The sequence below is a fragment of the Biomphalaria glabrata genome, chromosome 10 (assembly GCF_947242115.1).
Source record: "Biomphalaria glabrata chromosome 10, xgBioGlab47.1, whole genome shotgun sequence".
In the NCBI taxonomy this organism is placed as follows: domain Eukaryota; kingdom Metazoa; phylum Mollusca; class Gastropoda; family Planorbidae; genus Biomphalaria; species Biomphalaria glabrata.
Genome location: NC_074720.1, coordinates 34,404,279 through 34,428,933, shown reverse-complemented (window position 1 = coordinate 34,428,933; position 24,655 = coordinate 34,404,279). Strand labels below are relative to the sequence as shown.

The following is a 24,655-nucleotide window of genomic DNA, read 5'->3' as shown; positions in this document are numbered from 1 at the left end:
TGTCTAATTTATAACGCGATAGTTGTGGGTTAGGTCCCTGTACTGACCTATTTTTTTTTTCTAATGACAAGTAAAATAGAAATGTTTAGTTTACTATATTATTTGAACATAAAGTAGATACAGAAACGTATATAGATATTACTTGTTTTCCACTTGACTGTTAAAAAGACATTTAGCTTTGAAATGACTATTTTTAAATATATCTGTAAACAAGTCTAAGTTATGTAATCAACTAAGGTAACAGTTAAGTTTAGGTCTTAAATATTTAATACACAAATCATCATACAAATCTATGCCTAAGCACATATTGCTTTATTTTCCTGAACTGAGGCAATTATATATTTTATAGTGGCAGGATTCAATCCTTTAAATATCAGTTACAGTGTTGTACCAATTATTTAAGGACTGTAGCCTCCAATGCCTTTTACTGCCAACCTGACATTGACTTGAGCTGCTTCTTGATTTCTAACTTTTGTGTTGCTCAAGTACAATTCCAACTTTCTATGCCATTTAGTTCCATCAAGCAGCAATACTTTCTATGCCATTTAGTTCCATCAAGCAGCAATACTTTCTATGCCACTTAGTTAGTATAGGGCTTTGGAAAATCATTTCAAAGTTAATCTGCTTCCTCTTCTAGTTTGTGTAATTTTAGTTGCTGCTTTTAACTCGCAAAAAAACAAAATAAACATGTCAGAAGCAGTGGTAAATACTGTTTGTGACAATGGTATCATAGATATTTACTATATTGTTGATTAGTACTTAGTATAGGTATGTTATATATATTTATATGCTTTTGAATCACAACATTATCAATTTATTAACATTGTAAAAAAATTCTGTCCCTCAGCAGCATAGATATCAAAGACAAGACTCCTTATCATCTCACAGTAGCTCTAGTCGCCTGGATGAGGCAGGCCCAGTCAATGGAGAGCTTAGAAGAACCAGCCAGACCCCAACCCAAAATGAGCCACTTCCGTTTGCTGTCATCAACAGAAATGTCATGCGACGTGATTCCTTTGAAATGCCTCAGCGCACCATCATTGATTCCCCTCGGCCATCAAGATCTCGCTCCCTCCACAAGACTGCCAGTGATTCCAGCGCTCCAGGGAGACAGGCCACAGTTTCTGGAGGCGGTGGAACCTCTAGCACCAGGTGGCAGCACAGTCCGTTGCAACACCAAGATGTTAACCAGGACAATTACGCTTTTAGCAGACATGCTAGTTTTGACACCGGTCGACCCAGGCAGATGCCACATGTCCCCTCAGACCCATTGTTCCAGGCTAGCCACCACCACTACCGCCAGGCTAGTGAGGGTGTGGCTCCGCGACCTGGGCAGGGCATGTCTGAGTCTCAGCACATTGCTTACACAAGTGACCTTGGCTATGACCACCGGGTGCATCATCCCCACCCCCACCAGCCATATCCAGATTCTAGACAGCCGGCCAGCTTTCATGACATGAGGGGGTCATCCTCCATGGGTCACGACCCAGCAGCTGGTCACGCTTTTCATAAATATGGTAGTGAGATAAGGAAAGGGAGCTTAACAGACTTTAGGCATGGTGGTACTGGTCCTGTTTACACAGAGAACCTATACAGAAAAGGATCTGTATCTGATGAATACTCTGCAGATAGTGGGCCCATGTCTATTATGTATATAAGGACAGATAGCTCAGGCTCTGATGTGGTACCTGGCCATGAGCGCTTGTACAGCCCTGACCTTCGAGGGCGTGATGAGTACTTAGCATACAGCCAAGACATTGCCAGCCAGCAGGGTCATGTCAGTCCTGTGCCCCAGCTTAGTGCTCCTGGCTCTGGGAAGTCAAAACGTTCCTTTCCAAGAACTAACCCAAACTATACTGGATTATCAAGGCGGAGTGAGGCTCAGTCCCCTGGAAGTTCAGGTATTTATAAAAAGATAAGCAACATTGAAAACCAGTATTCAGGTGGGAGCAGTTCTGGGAGTTATGACACGGCTGGCTACATTGCTGCTGGCAATGGGGGTGTCATCCAAAACATGGGGGTACAGACATCTCAGTCACTTTCGGACACCTATTTAGATGCCCAGAGCCCTCGGCTTAGCCATAGCAACAGCGGCTCTGTGCTCCACCAGCCCCATCATTCGTACCACACTCGCAGTGATAGTGACGCTTCCCAATCTAGTTCACTGAGGTCGCACCCTGGTTATCGAGACCCACAGCAGAGGCCAGAGAACAAACAGCTTTCTGATAGCCAATCCTCTCAGGGCTCGGCCAGAAATGCCTCTGACATGCACTCTTCCCAGGGATCTTTGCGAAACATTTTGGAAAACACTAGAAATGACAATGTGTCTCCTCGAGGTCAAGTGAAGGGTAAGTTATAAACTTCAGTAGTAAGCATGTTGTTTAAAGAGTTAAACCTTCTCTTAGCTCTCTTTGGTGACCTACATGTCCTGAGACTTAGAAGGTGTGTCTGGTTTTATAACTTTCCCCTGCTAGTGTTATCTGGTTCATCTATAATCTTAAATACTAATCATGCTCCACTGGGTTATAACTTGGTTTTAAGAAACCAGAACTGAATTGCTTTGTTAAAGTGTTGTGGGTTTTTTTTTTTTTTATGATATCTTTCTTTGAGTTTCATCTACATTTTACAAGATATCTCTCTCTTTTTTTTTTATAACATATATTTGTCTTTACATGTGTGTAAGACCTTAATTTTCTGATGAGGGCAGCTTCTATTTTGTTTTAGAGCCTAACCTCAAGGCTTTATGATGACTTGCTTATATATTGTGTAGCTATTGCAGACTTTTTTCTATCTACCCATTTAAGGATACAATGTAACATTTTTTTATCTTTGTTTTTTTGGAAACAGTTATATAGTGTAATGTATACATCCATTCTTCATTATGCATTAAAATAAACATTTAAAGCCATAAACAAATCTGCACCTGCAGGTTAGCAGTGGAAGAATACCCTTACACCACCCCCTTTTCCCCCCCCCTCTGACTATTAGATTTTAAAACTTTGATAAACTAAATCACCTAACCATTCTGGGAAGACTTTCCTAGAAAGGTTGTTTGGCTGCTGTCATTTTAAAAGGCTAAAGCCTTATTTATATTTTTAAAAATTATAATTTCACTTTTTACAAATCTTGAAATAATTTCTAGATTAAGCTTTAAGTCATAAAGTAGGTCATAGTTCTAGTTTTTCAAAATGTCTATGAATACAACAGCCTTGAATTCAAGTGCATTGAAATAATAAGTCATTTATTGTGTAACAATGTGACAAATATAGATATGGCTTCATAGATTTGTTTATGGATACTTATGCTTAATAGATTCTTAACAGTCTTTTCAATCTTTTATTGGATTTTCCCAGACTTAGGGAATTCCTTATTTTACCTATTTGTTTGTTTATAACATTTACCAATATTATAAACAAAACATAATATTTGATACATCCACTTCGGCATTTAATTTAGATGAATCTTAATTGAGACTCAGATCTGATGATTTTCAGATTAATAGAACATTGTAATGGCTTTTATTAACCTTGTCACTATGTGTTCAGGTGTGTACCATGAGAAAACTGCCAGCCAAGTGTCCCAGCGCACTGCAGCCCAAGCACCCGATGATGGGGAGCCGGACTATGCCAACCTGCCGCCCAGCAATGGTCACAACACTAGCAGCAGCACGGCTAGCAGCAACAGTGCTGCCAACGCTGGTCTTCCACCAGTCTCTTCCCATCGCTTGGCGAGAGAGGCTGAGTATGATGATGATGACGACGATGAGGAGGAAGATGAAGATTTCAATAAAGAGAATGTCCTGATCAGGAAGAACAGTTTCCCAGACTATGATAGTAAGTAACAATCCTTCAAGTATGCTCATTCCTTTGCCATTTCCATTAGCTTCTTGACTCTTTCTTTCGAGGGATTGTGGCACGACATGGCCTAAATTGTGCTGATGTGCCAAAAACTCAAAATACAAAAATTCAAATACTCTTTCTGTCTAGTTGAGTTAATCTATTACATTCGTTTAATTTATTAAAGACCTTCATTACATATAAACTAATCTTATCAATTTATGAAACTTGTAAGTTCATATTTATTTATTTAATCATTTATCTAACTGGTTTACATTTTTAATAACCATATTGTAGATTTCTCTAACCCTAAACTAAAAAGGTACATTGTATTATACATGAAAAAAAGCTTCTGTTATTTCTACCAATACTAATAAATCTTTCTCAGTGTATAGAAGTTACTATAAGTATAATTTATTTCCAAGCTCAGAGAATGTTCATGTTTTCTTGATGCAGGTGTTCCAGAGCTAGAGTCAGACTCTTCCAGTTTAATATCTGCCACCAACAGAGGTCAAGTACACTCTGAGCCAATCAGCTCTTCCTCCACTTTAGAAACGCAGCATGCATCCCTCAGGAGGAAGAAAGGTGACAAGACAGACTCTGGCCAGAATGAGAGAAGCTTGTCACTTCAGACTGATGTCAATGTTTCCCCCCGTCCTCTGAGCATGGTGGTCCAGCAGACTGATCAGAACATCGCTATGAGTCCCTCCATAGGGTCACTAAATAGAGGGGTTAGTTGACCCTTTTCATTTTAAATTTCACTAACATTTTAAAAAGCTCACATAAAAACATAACAAAAGTTGCTTTAAAACTAGATTTATTGGATTTTTTTTTTTAGCTGAAAATAAGTTACTGTTTATTTTGCAATCAGATTTTATACAACATCTATACATAAAATGTACATACAAAATTTAGAGATTGAAATGTAAAAATATTTTTTTCAAAGTCTTTGAAAGACATTTTGATTGTTTAAAACAAATGTGTCAAATATAGGTATTCCTATTGTCTATTATGTCTATTAAAATACAAGGTTTGATTAAGAAACAGAAATCAAATATTGGCTGTAGCTTTGAAAAAATTAGTGATTGCTTTAAGATATATTTTATGAAAACATTAAAGTGAGTTTGATAACATTAAATCTTATGTATAGAAATTGTGTACAAAAGAACCCTAGAAACCTCTACAAACAGCTCAAGAAGTGTATGTGTTACCCATTAACTACCAAAACTTTATTACTGCATTAAATATAAATTTTCTATTAAATATCAATTTCTATTGGTCAAACTAAGACACTGCAAAAAGAATTTTTGAAAAATTCCATATAGTAACGATTCTGTGAGATGTACACTGGCAGTGTACATAGCAGGAAGTGGCCCCGTGAGGAACAATCTTTAAGTGAAAACAGATTAGTTAATAACATTGAAAAACACACAAATAAGCATTTTAATGAAAAAAAGTATATTTTAATGCTTTTTTTACTAAAAAATTATAACAATATAGTAAAAAAATAGGCATCAAATGTACATTATATGGTACTAACCAGTACTATGCAGATATATTTTTTACAACAACAAATAATAATACAATAGTGAGATATTCAAAGATCATGTCCATAAGCAAAGATTTTAATATTTGAAGTGCGGTTGAACCAAACATACTTTATATGTTCGTATATTCGTCCATTTTTTTCGAATTCTTTTCATTGGGTCGCAGTCATAGTTTTGGCATGTTCAAGTTTGTTAGCTTTGATAAAGTCTATAGACTCAATTCCCTTGTGATATTAGCAATTAGCTATACTAAATTGTGACTAAATTATAAAAATAAGTATACATAATAAATAACGGTGTCATAGAGGTAAACATATTATGTTATGATATAACACAAGGACCTAATAACAAATTATAAGATTCTAGTGTCATTGAAACTCAATCATGCTTTTGTCTAATTCATTTATTTACTATTAGATATCAGGTTCTCATCTTGATTCTTAATGATGACATTGTGAACTGTTAATATTTACTTGAGACCCTAAAAAAATATTATAAATATCTATAATTATTATTATAATTTTTTTTTCAAATAACCATACATCAATAGGATTATAATTTGCTAATGGGACAAATATTTTTCTAAGTAGTCAGTTAAAATACTATAGCCTAGGAGAACTGCATGAAGTAAAATAAAACAAAACAAAAGAAAATATATAAAAGGAATTATTATATTATTGTTTATATGTTTTCAAATAATAACCTTATAATCATCATTATTAGTTCTATAATTTGCAATTATAAGTGTATCTATTGTGTATGGCAATAATATATGATAATATTGGTTAAAACAAACAAATCTCTGTTCTAAATAAAGTCTTGATTTATTTCGATTCATATATCAGTCATTGATTCCTACAGTGGCATATCCTGCCATGTACACTGGGAGTGTGCGTTACAAAAAATTAAAATTTGATAAGACCATGCTATAAATGTTAAATCTATTAATTAATTATAATACTAGGATACTTTATGTTTCTAAATCAAGTAGTTTTATTTGAAAATATTTATATAAATGTGTTATTACTTACATTTTCCGAACAGGTTTCATTTTTTTCAATTTTTGACAATGTTGTCACTTTCAAGCGCAATAAAATAATAAAACGCAATTGTAAAAGTCAAACAGCACGTGGCAATACGTAGACAAACATGTTCTTAAACGAAAACAAAAGAAAAAATAGAAAAAACTTAAATAGTTTTTTTTATATAAGTTTTTGAAAAACGTACACTGCCAGTGTACAAAGTAGGATATGGGTTTTAATTAAAAGCAAATCCACCAGTCAGTCTACAACAGTGGAAAGAAGGGAATATTTAAAACTTAGAAAAAAAAAATGTTACCTCTGAAATCAATCTAGTAGTCTTTTCTATTTCCCTTGAATGTTTTTGTATTTGTTGACACTACAGCTCTCTTGTGAAGGAGACATGGAGCAGTACAGCCAGAACCTGAATAGACACAAAAAAGGACTTTTTGGCAAGAAGATTTCTTTAAACAACATGTTGACTTGGTCCAAGGTAAATTGAAAAGAAAATATATATGACACTAAAGAAAAAAAGTAAAAATAGTTAGATCAAAGATTATTTTAATTAGAATCTACTTGAGTTGTTTATAAACACTGAATATTAAATTAATGTCAAAACTTATGTTCACATTAAATACTATCAGACTTAGAGTTAATATTTTAAATGACCCAATGTTTTGAATAAACTGGGTCTAAATATTTTCACTCTTAATCTTTAGAAATTTAATTGTAAGTAATGAGTTGTCACTAAACAGGATGTCTTTCTATTTCAGGACCCAATTCAGAAACCTATGATCAAAACTAGTGACAAGAGTATCAAGAAAGATGCTTGTGAGATGTTTAAAAATATCCTTGACTGGCCAGCTCATTGTTTACTAAACATTATGTTGCATTTATAGGGTTTTGTCTAAATACTTGAGCATATACTGTGAAGTAATGTCATGTGTCAATGTGAAAAGTTTTGCCTGAATTGTCTGTTAGGCTGTATGGCAGTGAATTTATGCACCTTCAAAGCTGATTTCAATGCAGTAAAAGTTCCATATAGACTCATTATTTTTAAAATGCTTAAGAAAATTTTTAAAAATATTTTTGCTTCTGTCATTCTGTGTATTTGATCAGACTAGTCTCAACCAAATGTATCATAGATCATGTTATGATTAGATGTGTTTTTGTCCTTAACTTGTCTGCACTGATCCAACTGTACATGGGAGACAGGAAAGGCAAGCAGGCCCCGATGTCTGTGGCCCTGGACATCATTACCAAGGGCTGGTCCACAGGCAACATGAGAGATGAAATCTACATCCAGCTGATGAGGCAGACCACTGAGAATAAAAGAGAGTGAGTTGGACAATATAAAGTCAATATTATCCTAGTTTTGGAAAGAGTCCATCTTCAGTACAATCTTGTGTTATTGTTTCATTCTTTTGCTCTTTAGTTAATAATGTAGAAATTTTGTTCTAGCCTCTGATTTGATTTCATTTATCTGATACTTGATACAAAACAAAAATCTGTATATCTAAATTTTATAACTATGCTGAGAATTTTGTAAAAAGTTAAACCAACAGGAATGTCTTAGGATTGAGTTAGATACAAAGATATAGACAGTATAAAATATACAACAATTTATTGACTTTGTTTGACTGTTGTGTCTTGCAGGGACAGTTTACAGAGAGGCTGGGAACTCATGGCAATGTGCTTACACTTCTTCCCTCCCTCCCAGAATTTCTACTCAGTCCTAGAGTCCTACATTGTGAAACACAAGGAACCTTCCCCTGAAAATGTTTGTGTAAGTGTCTGCAGGACAGAGCTGTTTCAAAGTCATATATGAAATTCTAGGTTTATATTTGTTGCCCTTTGCATTAGTCTCTACAAGCCTATTCTAGAGATAGATATATTTTATAGTAAGATTAAGTTAAGGCTTTTAAAAAAAATATTATAGTAAACATAGATTTGTTGTCAATGCTCCACTAATTATTATTATTATTGCTAATTGACAATTTGTTTCAAAACAACAACAACAAAAATTTGCTTAAAATATTTACTTTTTTTTGTCAATATTTTTTTTTTACCTGATGTTATGAATCAATTATTATATTTCAAATAAGAAATATATTCAAAAATGAATTTTTAATGTTATCAGACTGGCAACTGTTCTAATGTTATTATGTTAAACACAAATCCATATGAATCTTCATTTTACTTTCTATTTTTAGGCTCTGGTTCCACACTTCTCTTCCTACTGTTACCAAAGATTGATGAGAGCATCCCAGACTGGGGCTAAGAAAGGTGTTAGGAAGCCTACGCTGGAAGAAGTGGAACAAGCTAAGGTTTGAATTACTTTGACATTTGTGAAAACAATTTTTTAGCTGGAGTTTGGATAACTTATGATGGTTTACATTTTAAAGTCTTTTAATGTTGTTGTTTGTTTTCCCCCCCATTTTAGAAAGCCATCTTCCATCCATCTATGTTTGGCTCTATGCTAGAGGATGTAATGTTGCTGCAAAAGGAGAGGCATCCAGACAGACAGTTGCCATGGATACAAATTGTTCTTTCAGAGGAAGTTCTTCGTCTGAATGGCACACAAACTGAAGGAATCTTTAGGTACTATCCAATTGTCAGTGAGCATTTGTGTCTGTAGACATGGATTGGACACCTCAAAATTTGAACTAGGTTTTTTATATATATATATATATATATATATATATATATATATATATATATATATATATATATATATATATATATATATATATATATATATATATATATATATATATATATATATATTAACTTTCTAAGCATACTAATTCATTAGAGTCCTAAAAACATTGCAGTTGGGAAAACACACTTGCAGGACAGAAAAAAAAAAGTTTTTTTAGACACTTTTTCTCCTCCACATGTGAAGTGCAGTTCTCATTTTCATGGGGTAAATGCTCTATGCCTACTTGTAGTATTTACTTTATTCAATCTTGTTTCAGATAACCTGGTATTTTTGTATCCTTGGGCAGCCAACATTAGGCCACATTTAAGGACTGTTACTGTATCACTAAATTGATTATTAAACTCTAGATGAAATTTTTTTTTCTCTTTAACCTTAACAGCAAATGGCTTCATCCAACATTAGTGTCTATAATCTGATAAACTCTTTAAAAAAAAAAACACATACAAAAACTATGTATCATTCTTATTGTTCTAACAGATAAATGACTTTTTTTTTTTGACTGGATCGTCTCATTGCAACGAAAACTTAAAATATTTACATTTTTCATTAATTAATTTTATTTCCATATCATGTGTACAACATTTCATATTCCATTTCTAAATTATTAATTTTTATGTTGTGCATTGCAGAGTGCCTGGAGATATTGATGAAGTCAATGCGCTGAAAATTCGTTGTGACCAGTGGATTCTGCCATCGGATTGCCCTGACCCACATATCCCAGCTTCCTTGTTAAAACTGTGGTACAGAGAGCTGTACGAGCCTCTGATTCCGTCTCAATTTTACGAGAGCTGTATTGAAAACTACTCCAACGCTGACGCTGCCATCAGCATAGTGAACCAGCTGCCTGACATCAACAGACTTGTTCTTTGCTACCTCATTCGATTTTTACAAGTGAGAGATTCATTTTATATCTAATTCTAGTTATATTTTTTTTATTTAAACTACCTATTTTTTTATTTTTTAAAAATTCACAGTAAATGGGGCTAAAGGGAAAAGTCTACTTGACATGTCAAAGTTTTATGTACACAAGAGACATAATGGCTAAGGAGTAACACTTAGCTGCTGCAATGAGGGATTTTAAGTTTGAATTCTGGCTATAGCTTATTTTAATAAAAGATTTTAGGATGTTTTAAGTTTACTATCATTAATGGATACCTTTGAGTGGTTGGGAAGTGTAAAAATAATTGGCCTTTATCCTTGTCATATAACTGGCCATATAACTTAGTTATGTTTATAGGTTTAATACCCTGTTTTGCCCAAATATTTATGGATATTGTCTTGTCAGAGAAAATTGTATACTTTAGTTTACATTAAATAAAACACAAGCATTTAAAAATTTAAACTATGCTCTTTTCATGTGTCTCAGGTTTTTGCTGCGCCTGAAAATGCTCAAGTGACTAAAATGGATGTAAACAACCTGGCCATGGTCATGGCCCCCAACTGTCTCCGTTGTGAAAGTGATGATCCCAGGGTCATCTTCGAGAACACCCGTAAGGAAATGGGCTTCATCCGCACCTTAATTCAGTCCTTAGATACCAGTTTCATGGAAGGCATTGTCTGAGATGGAACATTTTTCTCCTAGCATGGAAGTATTACAGTCATAGACTACAGAAGGAAGTGCATAGTTGACTACAAATTGAGCAACTGAACAATACTGAAGTTTCTTCTTAGAAGATGCCAATAGAGCTGGTTTATAAATAATTTTTATTTTAAATCTTCTCTTGACAACATAAGCTATTATTTGGCTAAGGTATCTTTAGAATCACATTTTTTCAACAAAACAATAATGCAGTAAATATGAAATCATCTAATTCATGCTAGACAATCAGAACAGGGTAGCATGTGCTTAGAGAGTTAGTTTGTTTTAAATTTAAAAAAAAAATGTGTTTATTGTGATACCACATCAACTTCAAATGGCATGTAAAAAGAAATGTCTGGAACTAATTATTTATTTTGACAGTTCCATGCAGCCTGCTTAAAGGTGGAAAGAAAACTGTTAGTACATTGAAGAAGATATTCTTGCTTTCTTTTAACAGAAATCATTTGTAGCATTGAATAATACTTCACCATTGGTCTGTTTTATTTTGTTGGTTGTGATTTGTGAGAAACTCTACAGAATACTGTGCTATAGACAATAGTTATATAAAGTGTGATGTTTTCCTGATTGATATTTAATGACTTGGGTTTCTTTTATGTAACTATGGCAGTTTGTTTTTGTATAGTCCAGCTCATTAGTCATTGTATAGTCCAGCTCATTGGGAGATACTAATGTTAGAATGCTACATAGGGAGAAAAAGTTATAAAGATGGTGGCATGATTTCGAAGTTTCACACTATCTTCTTTAGTTGTTCAGTTTAAACAAATATAACAATAGTTTGGATTCGATCCCTGGGATTTGAAACTAGCTTTTGCATGCTTGTTGTAGCACCCAATCGTTCAATGATGGATTTTTTTTAACTGATTCAGTTAAATCTCTGCCCAGACAATAGCAAATTGAATGAAATCACATTAAAGGCTTAAATACAATGAGGTTTCTTAAATAAAAACATTTGATACCTCACAGTATCATTTTAATTCATGTATTCTTTGCTGCTTTCTGCCATAATGTTCTTTTTCTTAGACATTCAATATATTTAAGATTTTGACATTACCGGTAGTTGATATGCAAGTTCTCTTTTTATCGATGTGCACAAACTAATACTCGGGTATGTCGTACTTGGATTTTGGAGTTGGGCTCACCCCTATTGATATTGACTAAATGGTTATTCTGTTAAGATCTGTTGCATGTATACAATTAAGTAAGACACTGGAACCAGAGAGTGAAGAGGCTAGGAGTGTGTGTGACCAAGACTGCAGTAATCCTTGAAGTTGTTTACTGGTGAGGAGGAAAGTTTGCTGTCTGCATTTCATTCTGAGCCAAACTTTCCCTTAAGATTTCAGAGGCTTGTCCCTGTACTGAAAGCCTCATTTCCACCCCAACCCTCCCTTTTAACTTACTCTCATTCATGTGTTTCAAAATGTACATAATAATTTTCATTCAGTTTTTTTTCTAACTATTATAATTACATCCAAGGTACAAAAGATGTTAAGAAATGGAAACATTTTAAGGGTTGATGTCTGTGATGATCATTTGTATATATTGACTTTTTAATAACATGGTATAGACTTTTTAAGTTCAGAGATTAAACGAACAAAGCAGGACTGGGTTCAGAAGATAGATGTTGAGCCACACCTGATGCAAATCAAGTCATCTGTTGAGTTCATGTATAGTCCAGTGATGTAAGCCTATTAGTAGAATATACTTTGTATGACCCATACTTTTCAATTTTAATAATTCTTATACTTTTGCTGTTTTCAACAAACAATAAAGTTATAATTACATTCATTCATATTTTTTTTTTCAACTTTTAAAAATCCTCAATTTTATCTCTTTTGAGCAAAATATTGACAAGGTATTTGGTACATTAACAAAGTTTGTTTTTTTGTCCCACATGGTTTTGTCTCTCCTCATTTAGCACATCATTGTCAATGACCAAAAAACTTTTTCTTTTCCATTTGTATTTTCTCCCCCACCACCAATTAGCAAACAGAGCAGGAACAGAGCAGAGCATCTATGACGGGTTCTCAATCTGTGGGTCGTGACCCCTTTGTGCGTTGAATGACTTTGTGAGGGGTCGCCTAAAACCATCAGAAAATTATCTAATTCAGATCTTAGAACACGATAGCCAGAGGATACAAACGACACTTTAAGTGAATGTATCATCATTGAACGTATACTTGATTTTTATTGGTAGTTACTTTTTTTTATATAATTGTTATTCGAAAATATTTATTGCGGACCACATCTTGGTTGTTGCAGGATACTTTTTCAACAAATGAAATTGCTGTCCATCAAATGCGTTATAACGCTCTTGCAGGATGAAACATTTCTATGGAGATCTAATCATGTCATGAAGAAAATTTAACACTAGCTAAATTATATTTACCTAAGCCAATGAATGAAAAAAATTTAATGGTAGGGGGTCGCCGCCTAGTGGAAAATAGTATTAGTGGAGTCATGGAGCTAAAAAGGTTGAGAACCGTTGATCTATGAGATGAATTGAAATTTATTATACTAGTTATGATATATCAACTTTAGTTTTAGTGTTCCATTGAGCTTATGAGATGATGTTTAGTTCTTTTTACTTGCATCTGTTAAAGAATAGTTTTGTTTTGAGTATGTGAGAGTGTGCTTCTATCTAGTATGGTAATAAGTTAGGGTTGGCCATTCACTCTGTGGTAAAAATTTAAAAAAAAACGGCTTTTCAACTCCATGATATTGTTTGCATTTATCACATTTCTATCCCATTAGATTTAGTTGATGTAGTTAATGAAAGAGAAGTCTTAACTCACTGAAAAGATTTGTAATTGTCAGTGAACACATTGTTTACATGGGTACTTTCAGTCTGTAGCACAAGAATTGACTATGAAGAGGTTGTTTACTACTCTGTTGTCAAGTGGACACTGATGACATTAGCCTTCTTGGAATAAATGAATATTGGCAAGAATTAAATGTTGTTTTAAGCAGTCATCTGCTTTACCATTGTGCTGGTCCCTTAACTTATTAAAAAAATAACTAAGCTTTAATAAGTAATAAATTCATAACATTTTTTGTCTTCTGCCTCTGCATTTAAAAAGTCATATCCACATTTAAAATTTGAAAACCAAAAATTGTCAAACATGAAACAAATTACAAAATTGCATGAACCACTATTGCCACTCATAAATCATAAATCGAGTAAGGTAATTGCATCTGACCTCAATTGACTTATTGTTCTTTAGTAAAAAAAAACATTGTAAAATTTTCATATATATGAATACTTAGTGTGTAAATTTTAAACATTATTTTACTTATGACACCAAACTTTATATTTTGACAATGAACAAAAAAAGTTATTTTAATGATGAACAATAAAACACTTTATTGCAAAATAAAAATGCACGTCACAGTATGTTGATTATGAGATATGAGCATTTAAAAATTTTGAAGTGATGAATTATATTACTTTGTGTTTTCAGGATATCAAATTTATTTCAATTCAGTTATAGGTCCAATGTTTTAATTACATGTGTATTAATTTTTGTTTGGCAAACTATCTGTGCATTTTTGTTGCACTGTGGTCTTCAATTGTTCCCTAAAGTTTACGACTGTGAGCATGAGTACTTAATTGATGTCTGTGGTCTCGCTATCACTACTCACTGTAGTTCATAACCAAGTCCACTCTCTGCACATTATTATTATTCAAAAACTTTTTACATAATTTAATACCATAACTTTGTTTTTTTTTGGTCATAATGGGAACAAAGCTTTCATCTGAATGTAATACTTATTAACTTGTATATTTATGTGTTGAATGTATTTTTTTAAAACTCTTTGATATTTATTCAACAAAAACAATGATGGGGTATGTTTCTGAATGGACAAGTCATTAGTAGATTGTGTAATTGATGTTCATTAACTACATCAGTTAATTAGTGAATATAATTGACCAGCCAAATAATTTGCACATTGGCTTGTCAGATCGATGAATTGAGTGATCAGTAAGTTGTATATTTTAAAAAATGATATGAATTTCTTTCCTGCTCGGCACCTGAACAAATATTACAAATAAGGCTGTGGTTCCAGGTGATTTTATTCCATGTATTTTATTCAATGAATTCTTTGTTGTTTGTTTGTTTTTTTTCTTTCCCCTGATGTTAATTTATATGATAAACCAATATGTACATACAATTGACTGTGCAATAGAGTGACATATACAGGATGTAGCATGAAAGAAGAGATCAAGAATTAATGTGTTAGGATTTGCCAATAACTCTTCGTACAAACCCTATTAGTACAAACCCTCTTCGTACAAACCCTATTAGTACAAACCCTCTTCGTAGCAGTATTTTTTTTTTTTTTTATATTCTTAATGTTTTATTCTTCACTACAGAATGGTGTATTTTACTTTCATGCTACGCAGGGAACTATTAGGAACCTCACTTTCTGTTTTAATGTTACATATTAGCAGTATAATACTAATGTATGCCTCTGTACAGATCTGATCCCACAAGCAGAAAGTGTGTGTGTGTGTCTTTGTAAGCATGGTTTGAACTCTGGTTTTCACCATGTCAGCTTGTCTTAAGTTTTTAATGTTCAAACAGGGAGGCAGTGTGGGGGAGGAGCTAATTTTATCCAAGACTTTTGTGCTCATGTTTCTCTATACAAAACTATTTATTTGTCTTATCAACAAAAGTCTGTTGTTTTCACATATCCTTCTCATTGTCTCAGCCTAGAACATGAACATAGTTTATACCTAGATGTTTCAGCATCCACTATTTTGTGGAGGTGATATGCCTTTTGGGTTTTCTGATTATATCTTTGCTTTAGTGTAATCAACTCAAGTTATAATAACTTTAGCCATAATCTTTATATGTTCTCAACTTCAATGGATGACTATATGAATTTTTTTTTTAGTATTAATACTGACAAAAAAAATGTCTATGAAGTGAAAAAAAAAAACATCAGTGTATAGTGTTTCTAGGTATTAGTTTGAATCTGTCTTAGTGTTAACATTTTCCTTTCCCCATAGTATGAACTTAAGACTCCACTGTTTGATTGAATGTGAGAAGGTGTTGTAACGAGTTGCTCATGAGCTCCTACTGTAGCTAAGTGTGTGGACAGACTCACCCTCATCCAGTGGTTTATCAAACATTTTCAAATAAATTGAACTTTTTTTTTTGTATACATTTATTGTTGTGTTGCTTTTGTTTTAAAGGATGGTTAAGTGTGAACTAAACCAGAGAGAACTTGGTATTTAATTAGTACTATGTTATGGCCTATTCAAAATAAGGTTATGAGTACCGATAGTGGCATAGCAAGGAAAATTTGACTTTATCCAAACCTCAAGAAACTCGAAGATTGTGACCTAAAAAAAAATCAACTAGTGCTAATTTTTTTTTTAACTGGATATCAACTCACTCCATCTGTCTGTCTGTAAAATCTTGTACACGTTATTTCTCCAAGTTAAAACTTTGCACAATTATTCCTAGTCCGTGACAACACATGAATCAAAAAAAAAAAAGGTGAATCAATAAGTCGTAAATAATGTAGTTCTGTTTGATATGGCCAATGTATCAAGCTAACGGGAGACGTTTGATAGTGGCCAATGTATCAAACTAACGGGAGGTAAGACTTGCAATAAAACTGTGCCCCCTCTCCCAGCCCTTGTTGTTGTTGTTTCAATGCAGGAATGCGACTCTTTAACATGCAATATAGTAAACCCGCAAAGGTCACAAGACCAGAAGAGTAACTCACGCTATTGTGTAGGTACAGTTATATTAGATTTAAAATAATGTATGCATTTGGATATTAGACACATCGGCACAATTAGGGCCATGTCTTGCCATAAATATTTATGGGTTTTCGATCAATGTAGGCCTAATTATATATATCAAGCTAGTGTTGTTGTTTTTTTTAAAGTAATTTTACAGTACCTCTATTCAACTTGTACCCTTCGTGGAAAAACCTTCTGGGTGGATGGGAAAATCCTGGGCACTGATCTTATTCATTCAAGGGTTAAATAAACTAATGTTCAGGTACATTTTTCGCATCGTTTCCTAAGTCTCGATCTAAAGGCCGGATCTTATTCTAAATCTAATATAGAAAGCACACTGTAAGGACAGTGGCGTAGCAAGGCACACGTGGGCCCGGGTTCAAGAATATCTCGGTTGGCCCCCCCCTCCCCACAATTCGACAAATTGAGTGTGTGACAAAAAAATTGAGTAATCTGAATGTATTGGTATATTGATCAAAAGAAATTCCAATGCCAGAACAAGGATCGTACCTTTTTTTTTTGTTTTGTAAGTAATAATATCATTGGGTTAAATTCCGTTATAACTCTTACACATCTTAAAAGTCTATGTTTGTACAACTGCTTAACAGAATCAAACTTTTTTTTTATGACATCGGTTTTAACAAAAGTACAATTTTATTTTTACTTTGGTATCATCCTAAGTGCTCATGTGGCCCCAACTGGTCATGAATTCAAGCGCAATGAACCCCTTCGCGCCATGGTTGTTACGCCACAAGCTGTGGGCCCCAAATGGTCGTGGGCCTGGGTTCATTGAACCCCTTCGCGCCATGGATGCTACGCCCCTGTGTAAGAAGTATGTATGTATGTTCCGAGTAGAGATCAAAACCGTTTGACCAATCTAGATAAAATTTGGCAAGAATGTTCCTCAGATCACGACGGATACCGTTATTGGCGTTATCGTGTTTGTTAAATATCTCCCTCCCCCCCCCTCCCATTCCGAAAGAAATCTCTATTGAATAACGAAACTTTTTAACCAATCGGGTAAACAGGTTTTCACAGTATTTTGCCTACTAAGGCAAAACTATTTCCGAAGAAAGAAAAGACGGACCTCTTTGGGGCAATTTCATTGCGTAAATTTGGATTCTAAACATATTGTTAAATTAATATCAATATATAATTTGGAAGAAAGTAAGGCGTATGTATGTAGCGCATGGGCGTAGCCAGGGGGTGGGTTGGGGTTCAAACTTTAGTTCGGACTTCAGTGACTAATGTTTTGCTTTGATTTTGTTTTTTTTAGGTGAGATTTGAATACTAAACCATCACTTGCACCAGCGCAGCCAAGGGGGTTTTGAGTTTGCTGTTAAATTCCCCTCTTCTATAAAACAAAAAATAATGCACACGACAATCCCCAAATTCCAAGAGCATAGCTAAGGAAGATTTTGATTTTAAAACCCCCTCTTCAATATAAAAAAGCAAATTACACACTGAAAATGCTATGAGTGTAGCCAAAGGGGTTTTGAGTTTAACCCACCCCCCTCCTTTTTCAGTGGGGTTTAAAGCTAAAAAAATACTTCAATATAAAAAAAAGCAAATTACACACTAAAAAATCTTTGAGCGTAACCAAAGGGGTTTTTAATTTAACCCCCCTCTCCAGTGGGGCTTGAAGCTAAAAAAAAAAAAAAAACCTCATCAATATAAAAAAAAAAGCAAATTACACACTCAAAAATCTTTGAGAGTAACCAATTTTAAAGGGGTTTTAAGTTTTAACCCCCCTTCAGCGGGGTTTGAAGCGAAAAAATATCTCTTCTATAAAAAAAAAGCAAATTTTACACTTTGAAAATGCTATGAGCGTTGCCAAAGGGGTTTTGAGCTTAAACCCCTTCAGCGGGGTTTAAAGCTAAAAAAATACCTCTTCAATATAAAAAAAAAGCAAATTACACACTCCAAATTCTATGAGTGTAACCAAAGGGGGTTTTGAGTTTTACCCCCCCCCCCCTCCTTTTTCAGTGGGGTTTGAAGCTAAAAAAATACTTCAATATAAAAAAAAGCAAATTACACACTAAAAAATCTTTGAGCGTAACCAAAGGGGTTTTTAATTTAACCCCCCTCTCCAGTGGGGCTTGAAGCTAAAAAAAAACAAAACAAAACCTCATCAATATAAAAAAAAAGCAAATTACACACTCAAAAATCTTTGAGAGTAACCAATTTTAAAGAGGTTTTAAGTTTTAACCCCCCTTCAGCGGGGTTTGAAGCGAAAAAATACCCCTTCAATATAAAAAAATGTAAATTACACACTAAAATTCTTTGAGCTTAGCCAAGCCAAAGGGGAGTTTTTAGTTTAAACCGTCTCCTCCAGATGGCATTTTTTAAAGTTTAAAACCACTCCAGATGTTTTTGAGTTTAAAATCCCCCTACAGAGAGTTTTGAGGTTGAAAACCCCCTCTTCAATATTATTCTAAAGTGCAGTGGATAGTCATCTGCCGAAATTAAAAAAGACTAAATGTGGCTCAACAAAGATGGCTAAGGCGGATTTTAGGAGTTAGTTATAGAGATCGGGTCTCAATCAAAGAAATGCTATGCCAACATGGGAGTCGACTCCTTGGTAAGGTTGCGACAGAGCGTCGCTTGAGGTTTGCAGGACATGCATTCCGACAAAAGAATTACGCATAATAAGAGTTGCAATGACGTGGAGGCCATTACGAGGAAATCTTCACGCCACACTTTCATAGAGGTCCTCAGAGCAGGTGGGAAGAGGCTTCAGTCATTGCCAGTGACAGATTGCCGCCCAATGAGCCGAACGGTGCGGGAGTCAGTAAGAATAGCACAGGTTTTGAAATAAAACTGTTTAATAGCAGAATAATGCACTGTAGATACCCCAGAATATGCATTTTTTTAGGGCTTCAATACCGGAAATATAGCTTGGCTTCGCTCTCCCAGACCCCATTGCTGTCAAGGGCGGGGAGTCTACAATTTTCCACTAACTCCAGGAAGAACCTAATCTAGGGTATACTAAACGTCTTCCGAAAGAATGATGAGTCAAGAGTGTAATAAAGATTAATTATACACACAAACACACACACACACATATATAATATATATATATAGCGCAGGGGGGGGGGGGAGAGAAAAAAATCCCCCCAACCCATAAATTCCATAAATCTAGGTCATATAGCCTGTTTACAATAGACAAAACCGAAAGGTCACGCATTCGCAGAGCGGAAAATCTCGCAAAGGCTAAAATCTAGATCTACTTCAAAGACGATAGATCTAGGCCTATGCTACTCTTCGCAAAGACAGTTTTTTTACTTTAACTTATAAACATACAAAATATTCATTTCATTATTTATTAAAATTCAAATTTGTGTTTCAAAATCATTTTAACATAAATTCGTTCGCTATAGCTGCGAAATGTGACTTTAGCCGTCTTGACATATAGGCCTATTCATATATATATATATAATAATAATACATGGGCGCCCGTAGGGGGGTGCAAAGGGGTGCACTTGCACCCCTACTGGATTCTGAGTAGCCAAATTCTAGCCATTTTTTTTCGCACCATAAAATCAATTAACTTCTAATTAGCAACTGAACAAGTAGTGCTTCAAGTCAGGGCCGCCGCGGGGTTGTGGTCGCCTTCGTTTAAAAAATTCCGCCCCCCCCCCCTTTTTTTTTCTAGAAAAAAAAATTAGGTTATTACCACTGAGCTTGTAGCTTACTAAAAGAGCCCATTGATTTAATTTCATTTTTGTAGATCATTTTAGTGTGTCTGTGTGTCCAATAAACTTTTTGTGGATCCTTTAAAAGCGAGGCATTGCCGATAATAATTCGTTCTATGAAGGATTTGATTAGGCTGCTTTTCAAAATCAATCATTCTTTAATGTGTTGCTTCTATTTTTGTTTTCTTTTCAAGAGCAATTTTTTTAAAAATGTTCTTTCTACATTATGTTCGTGTCTTTTCACAATTAATGACCCTAATCATTTTAATGCCGTCTTTATTTATTTATTCCTAAAACAACCGACATGGACAATGGCATGCTAAATCAAGTGACTCGAAACACAAAACCCATTGACGGTGAACCTTTTTCAACGTTTAGTAAACTTTAATAATGATTATCACGATTGTATTTTGGAGAGATGTGCATTGTGTCCAAAATCATCTAACATACGAGGATTCGTAGGTGCCTACAAATGTATCCAACACATCACCATTACAAAATGAAGCAACTCAGCGCTGAGTAATCCTAAGTAGGCTACAAGTCACTTATACATTAACTTTAAGGCAGTGTTTCTCAAGCATTACCGGACGGCTACTACCTACATAGCATAATTTCGTTCGAGCCCCGTTAGAAGCTCGGGACCTAGAGGGGCGATGTAGGCTCCCAGTGTGAGGTCCGTGAGTTTTTCTATAATGTAATGACAAATAAAAGAAATTTAATCATAATTATAACACAATATTTAAGTTTTTTTTTTCATTTATAATAATTAAACACCGTGTTTAGAATCCAAATTTACAGGATGAAATTTCACTAAAGGATGTCCTTTTTGAGTTTTTTTTTTTTTTTTTTGGTTTGGGGGGGGGGGGAATAATGTTGCCTACATAATTTTTAAGTGTTCTAAAAAGTTCTTTCTGGAGATAAAATTGAACATTCGGCGGGTTTCCGCTCAAGTTGGCAAGGGGTCTGATTTCGGGCCCGGGCCCCGGCGCTGAGCGTTTTCTGGCGTTTTCAGCTTCAGAAATTCTTTTTCCTGGCGTTTACATCTTTTTCTCATTATAAGAACTTTTGGCTAGCATTCTTTTTTCCGTAACTGTCCCTAGCGCTAGCGGTGGTGCTAAATTTACCTCTTTTGTGTGAGACACAATTTAATGAACTGAAAAATACGAATCCATTTGAGTTTTAAGTCTTTGACTGTTTGGCGGATCTTAAAATAACGACTACAAGTGAAACCAGATAAACTGCACATGTGTAGTAACTAGTAAATGTCTCCTCTTCTTGTGTTTTTGACTTGTCTTTTCATTGTAGTCAATTAGGTCTATTCCTCTGTTCTTTTACCAGTTTCCATGGTGTTGCAATCTTTCCAACTTAACATAGTGGCCGCTCAACAGCACATCAGCAGTCACATTAATGACATAATCAAAAACCAACTTGACCATCCTGAGGAACACGCCAGAGGAAGGAGAGATTGCTGGCAGAAAAACTTGATACCGAATACTGAGTTGCTGCTGCTGAGAATTCGCAGTCGACAGACACACTGAGAAAAAAACCCATGTTTGGATTTTGGGAGTTATTACAGAACACGGCTTTACATATCTTAATTCTTAAGTTTCTTCAATACGTCTCGCTTTTCGGGCAACAATTATTGTCAGTTCAACTTGTTTTTGTCTTCATCCTAAAACGATGCAAGAGCTGCAACGCAAAAAATAATATCAGAACTGCACGATAAGCGTTCATCACCAGCTTGCGCATCGCGACGAAAAGAAATACATAGTAAAGTTATTGATAGTTTCTGCAGCCACAGTCAACGTTTGCAGTTTCTGTTTGATCTAACGTAGACAAGCACGGGCCTAACGGATAAAGTTAACAATGTTGTACATTGAATACTTTGTTCACGTGTTTAGTTTCTATCATTTTTTATTAATGTGCATTTAATATCGATTAGGTATTCGGGAAAGAAAGGGGGGGGGACAGTTCTTTTCTTTAATATTGTTACAAATGAACAGTGATAGGTAGAGGTCAACGTATGACCCCGGCGAGATGACACAGCAGCTGGTGTTCCCTGGAATCTACATGTACAAACAAAGACAGGATGTGACGTGTCCTCACGTGTTGTTCCAGGGGACGAACAGATCTAAGTAGGGGGACAGTTACTAATGAATAGTGACAGATAGAGGTCACAACTTGTGACCCCGGCAAGATGACACTGCAGCCGATGTTTTCTGGAATCTTCATGTATAAACAAAGACAGGATGTGACGTTTCCTCACGTGTTATTTCAGAGAATACTAGCCGTGTTTGTGCAACTTTGGAGGATAGATTAGGGACTCTATATAAGCTAGAGAGTTAATGTTAAAGTCAGTCGTATGGAGTCGTGAGTGAGCCGTTACAGTCGATACAGACGATGTAAGACGTGTGCGGCCCTAGTGGAAGAGAAATGTGTACGACTCGATGCAAGTTAACTAGGGTAGAGTTAACTGGAGTGGACTACTGTCGTTAAAGTCTATACAGCGAACTACAGTGGACTTGAGCCGTTACAGTCGATACAGTCGATGTAAGACGTGTGCGGCTCTGATTCGATAGACTTGAGGACGACTTGGTTCAGCTTTGGGAGACCTGGAGCGACACTGGGAAGTGTGTCGTTGGTCTGTTCTGTGGAATACGACTCGGTGCAAGTTGAGAAGAGATGAATTGCAACGAAGTGAAGAGATGAATTGCACGAAGTATAGCTAACTGTAAACTGACAGATATTGTACAGTCTTCTACACTACATGTTACAGTGACGAATTGTTAGAGTTAATAGTCATTAAAGTTATATGAAACTGAAAGTTTAGTCGTCAAGTTCTTTGCAGTGTTTTTATTTGTGTGCCTACTAATACATTTAGCCAGAAGATTCAGAAATACGTAACAATTGGTGTCAGAAGTGGGATCTTTCTGGCTAGAATGTGTTCCATCAAACTTCTTATTGAACTTGACATGAAAGAACTTAGACAAGAGCTTCGAGAAAGAGGTCTACAGCTTAACGGAAATAAGGAAACGCTAACAGCACGTCTCAGACAAGCCCTGTTGGAGGAAGATGAGAATCCGGACACTTGTCAATTTGAAATCAAACCTAATATGACGGAGCTCCTGAGAACTTTGCAATACAAAATGAACTCGGTAAAAGAGAGCATTAAGGAGATAGAATCAGAAGTCAACACCAGATTTTCTTCATTTAACCAGTTGATCGAAGCAATGAATGAGAATGAACAACTAGTTACCACGCCCAAGAAGACAGAAGAAGAAACAGATACGATAAAAGATCAAACTAGAATCATGATTAACGAGCTGCTGAACACCCAACAGTATCAGATTGAGTCGACAGATGAAAGAGCTACACCATTGATAAACAGCGAACAATTGTCCAACCAAGTATGTGGCGATACAGACAATTACGATAGGGATGCTGGTGATGGTTGTGCTGTCTGTGACTGTGATAGCAAACCAAACGAATGTGGCCCACAAGAAATGAAAAGAGACGGTAGCTGTTACTATTTCAACGAAAAGCAGAATGAGATCGCTGAAGAAACAATAGAAGAGACCTATAGTTTGACCGAAGCTTTAGCTACAGATAAACCTGATATGAGTACTTCAACTAGCCAAACAGATCAAGACAACGTTGGGTCTGCGTCCAAGCCTGTTGCTGTGGGCCTTAAAGAATTCTGTCTATCTGCCAGTGTCTACGAGAGGAACTCGAAGCTGGATTATTGCACCCATGCGTTTGACAAGAACTGTACGTACGTAGCTATGCAAGAAGACTGTGAATGCCAAGAAATACACCAACAAGCTCTAGACTTAACAGAAGCTTGTACAGCTATCAAGGTAGGCGTGAGAAGCCCTGGTGATAGTCAAGGAATTACAATAGAAACTGATGCTGAAGTTGATGGACCTTTGCACGTTGAATGTTATCAACCTGCCCCACAGTCGAGTCCTCCAGACTCGGATGAAGGTGATGACGTGTTTGACAACTTGCCTTCAAGTGGACTTGCAGCTCATTCGCAAAGCACCCATCGAGGAATAATGCTGAAGCAACTTGTTAGATCAACAGTCTTGACGACTACAGCTATGAAATACAATGCCTTCCTATGTGCTAAGTGGCTGCCATCAGCATTGATCGACAGGAAAGCAAGACAACGACAACGACATCAACGCAACCAAAGAAATATCAAATGCAGGAGTCGGAGAAAGCGACACATGCAGAGTGCAACGTGGATGGCTCCAACAAGATCAAGATACAAACCCACCCCTTCTCCCACTGATAGACCCCCATCTCCATTTATGAAACTCCATAGCCCATGTTGTTAGAAAACAAGCCCACCACTTCTCCCACTGATAGACCCCCACCTGCACTGATGAAACTCCACAGCCCATGTTTTTAGAAAGATTCTGTCCGGAACCATCAGACCAAAGAAGAAAACCTTACTATCAGTTGAAAGTGAGAAGCCA

The 24,655-nt window shown here is 35.4% G+C and overlaps 1 protein-coding gene across 14 annotated transcripts in view; it reads left to right on the top strand.

Moving 5' to 3' along the window:
• Positions 1-15,890, top strand: part of LOC106079292 (serine-rich adhesin for platelets-like) — a 133,715-nt gene extending 117,825 nt beyond the window's left edge. For 12 of the 14 annotated variants that reach the window (XM_056043373.1, XM_056043374.1, XM_056043372.1 and 9 more), the window contains 11 exons: positions 848-2,348; positions 3,546-3,833; positions 4,293-4,567; positions 6,788-6,895; positions 7,176-7,248; positions 7,593-7,740; positions 8,059-8,188; positions 8,616-8,729; positions 8,846-9,003; positions 9,754-10,015; positions 10,491-15,890. In XM_056043373.1, coding sequence (XP_055899348.1) covers positions 848-2,348; positions 3,546-3,833; positions 4,293-4,567; positions 6,788-6,895; positions 7,176-7,248; positions 7,593-7,740; positions 8,059-8,188; positions 8,616-8,729; positions 8,846-9,003; positions 9,754-10,015; positions 10,491-10,685 — 3,252 coding nt within the window. In that variant the 3' untranslated portion in view covers positions 10,686-15,890. The remainder of the gene's footprint in view (positions 1-847; positions 2,349-3,545; positions 3,834-4,292; positions 4,568-6,787; positions 6,896-7,175; positions 7,249-7,592; positions 7,741-8,058; positions 8,189-8,615; positions 8,730-8,845; positions 9,004-9,753; positions 10,016-10,490) is intronic. The other 2 variants (XM_056043370.1, XM_056043381.1) reach the window with 1 other exon arrangement.
• The last annotated feature ends 8,765 nt before the right edge of the window (positions 15,891-24,655 follow it).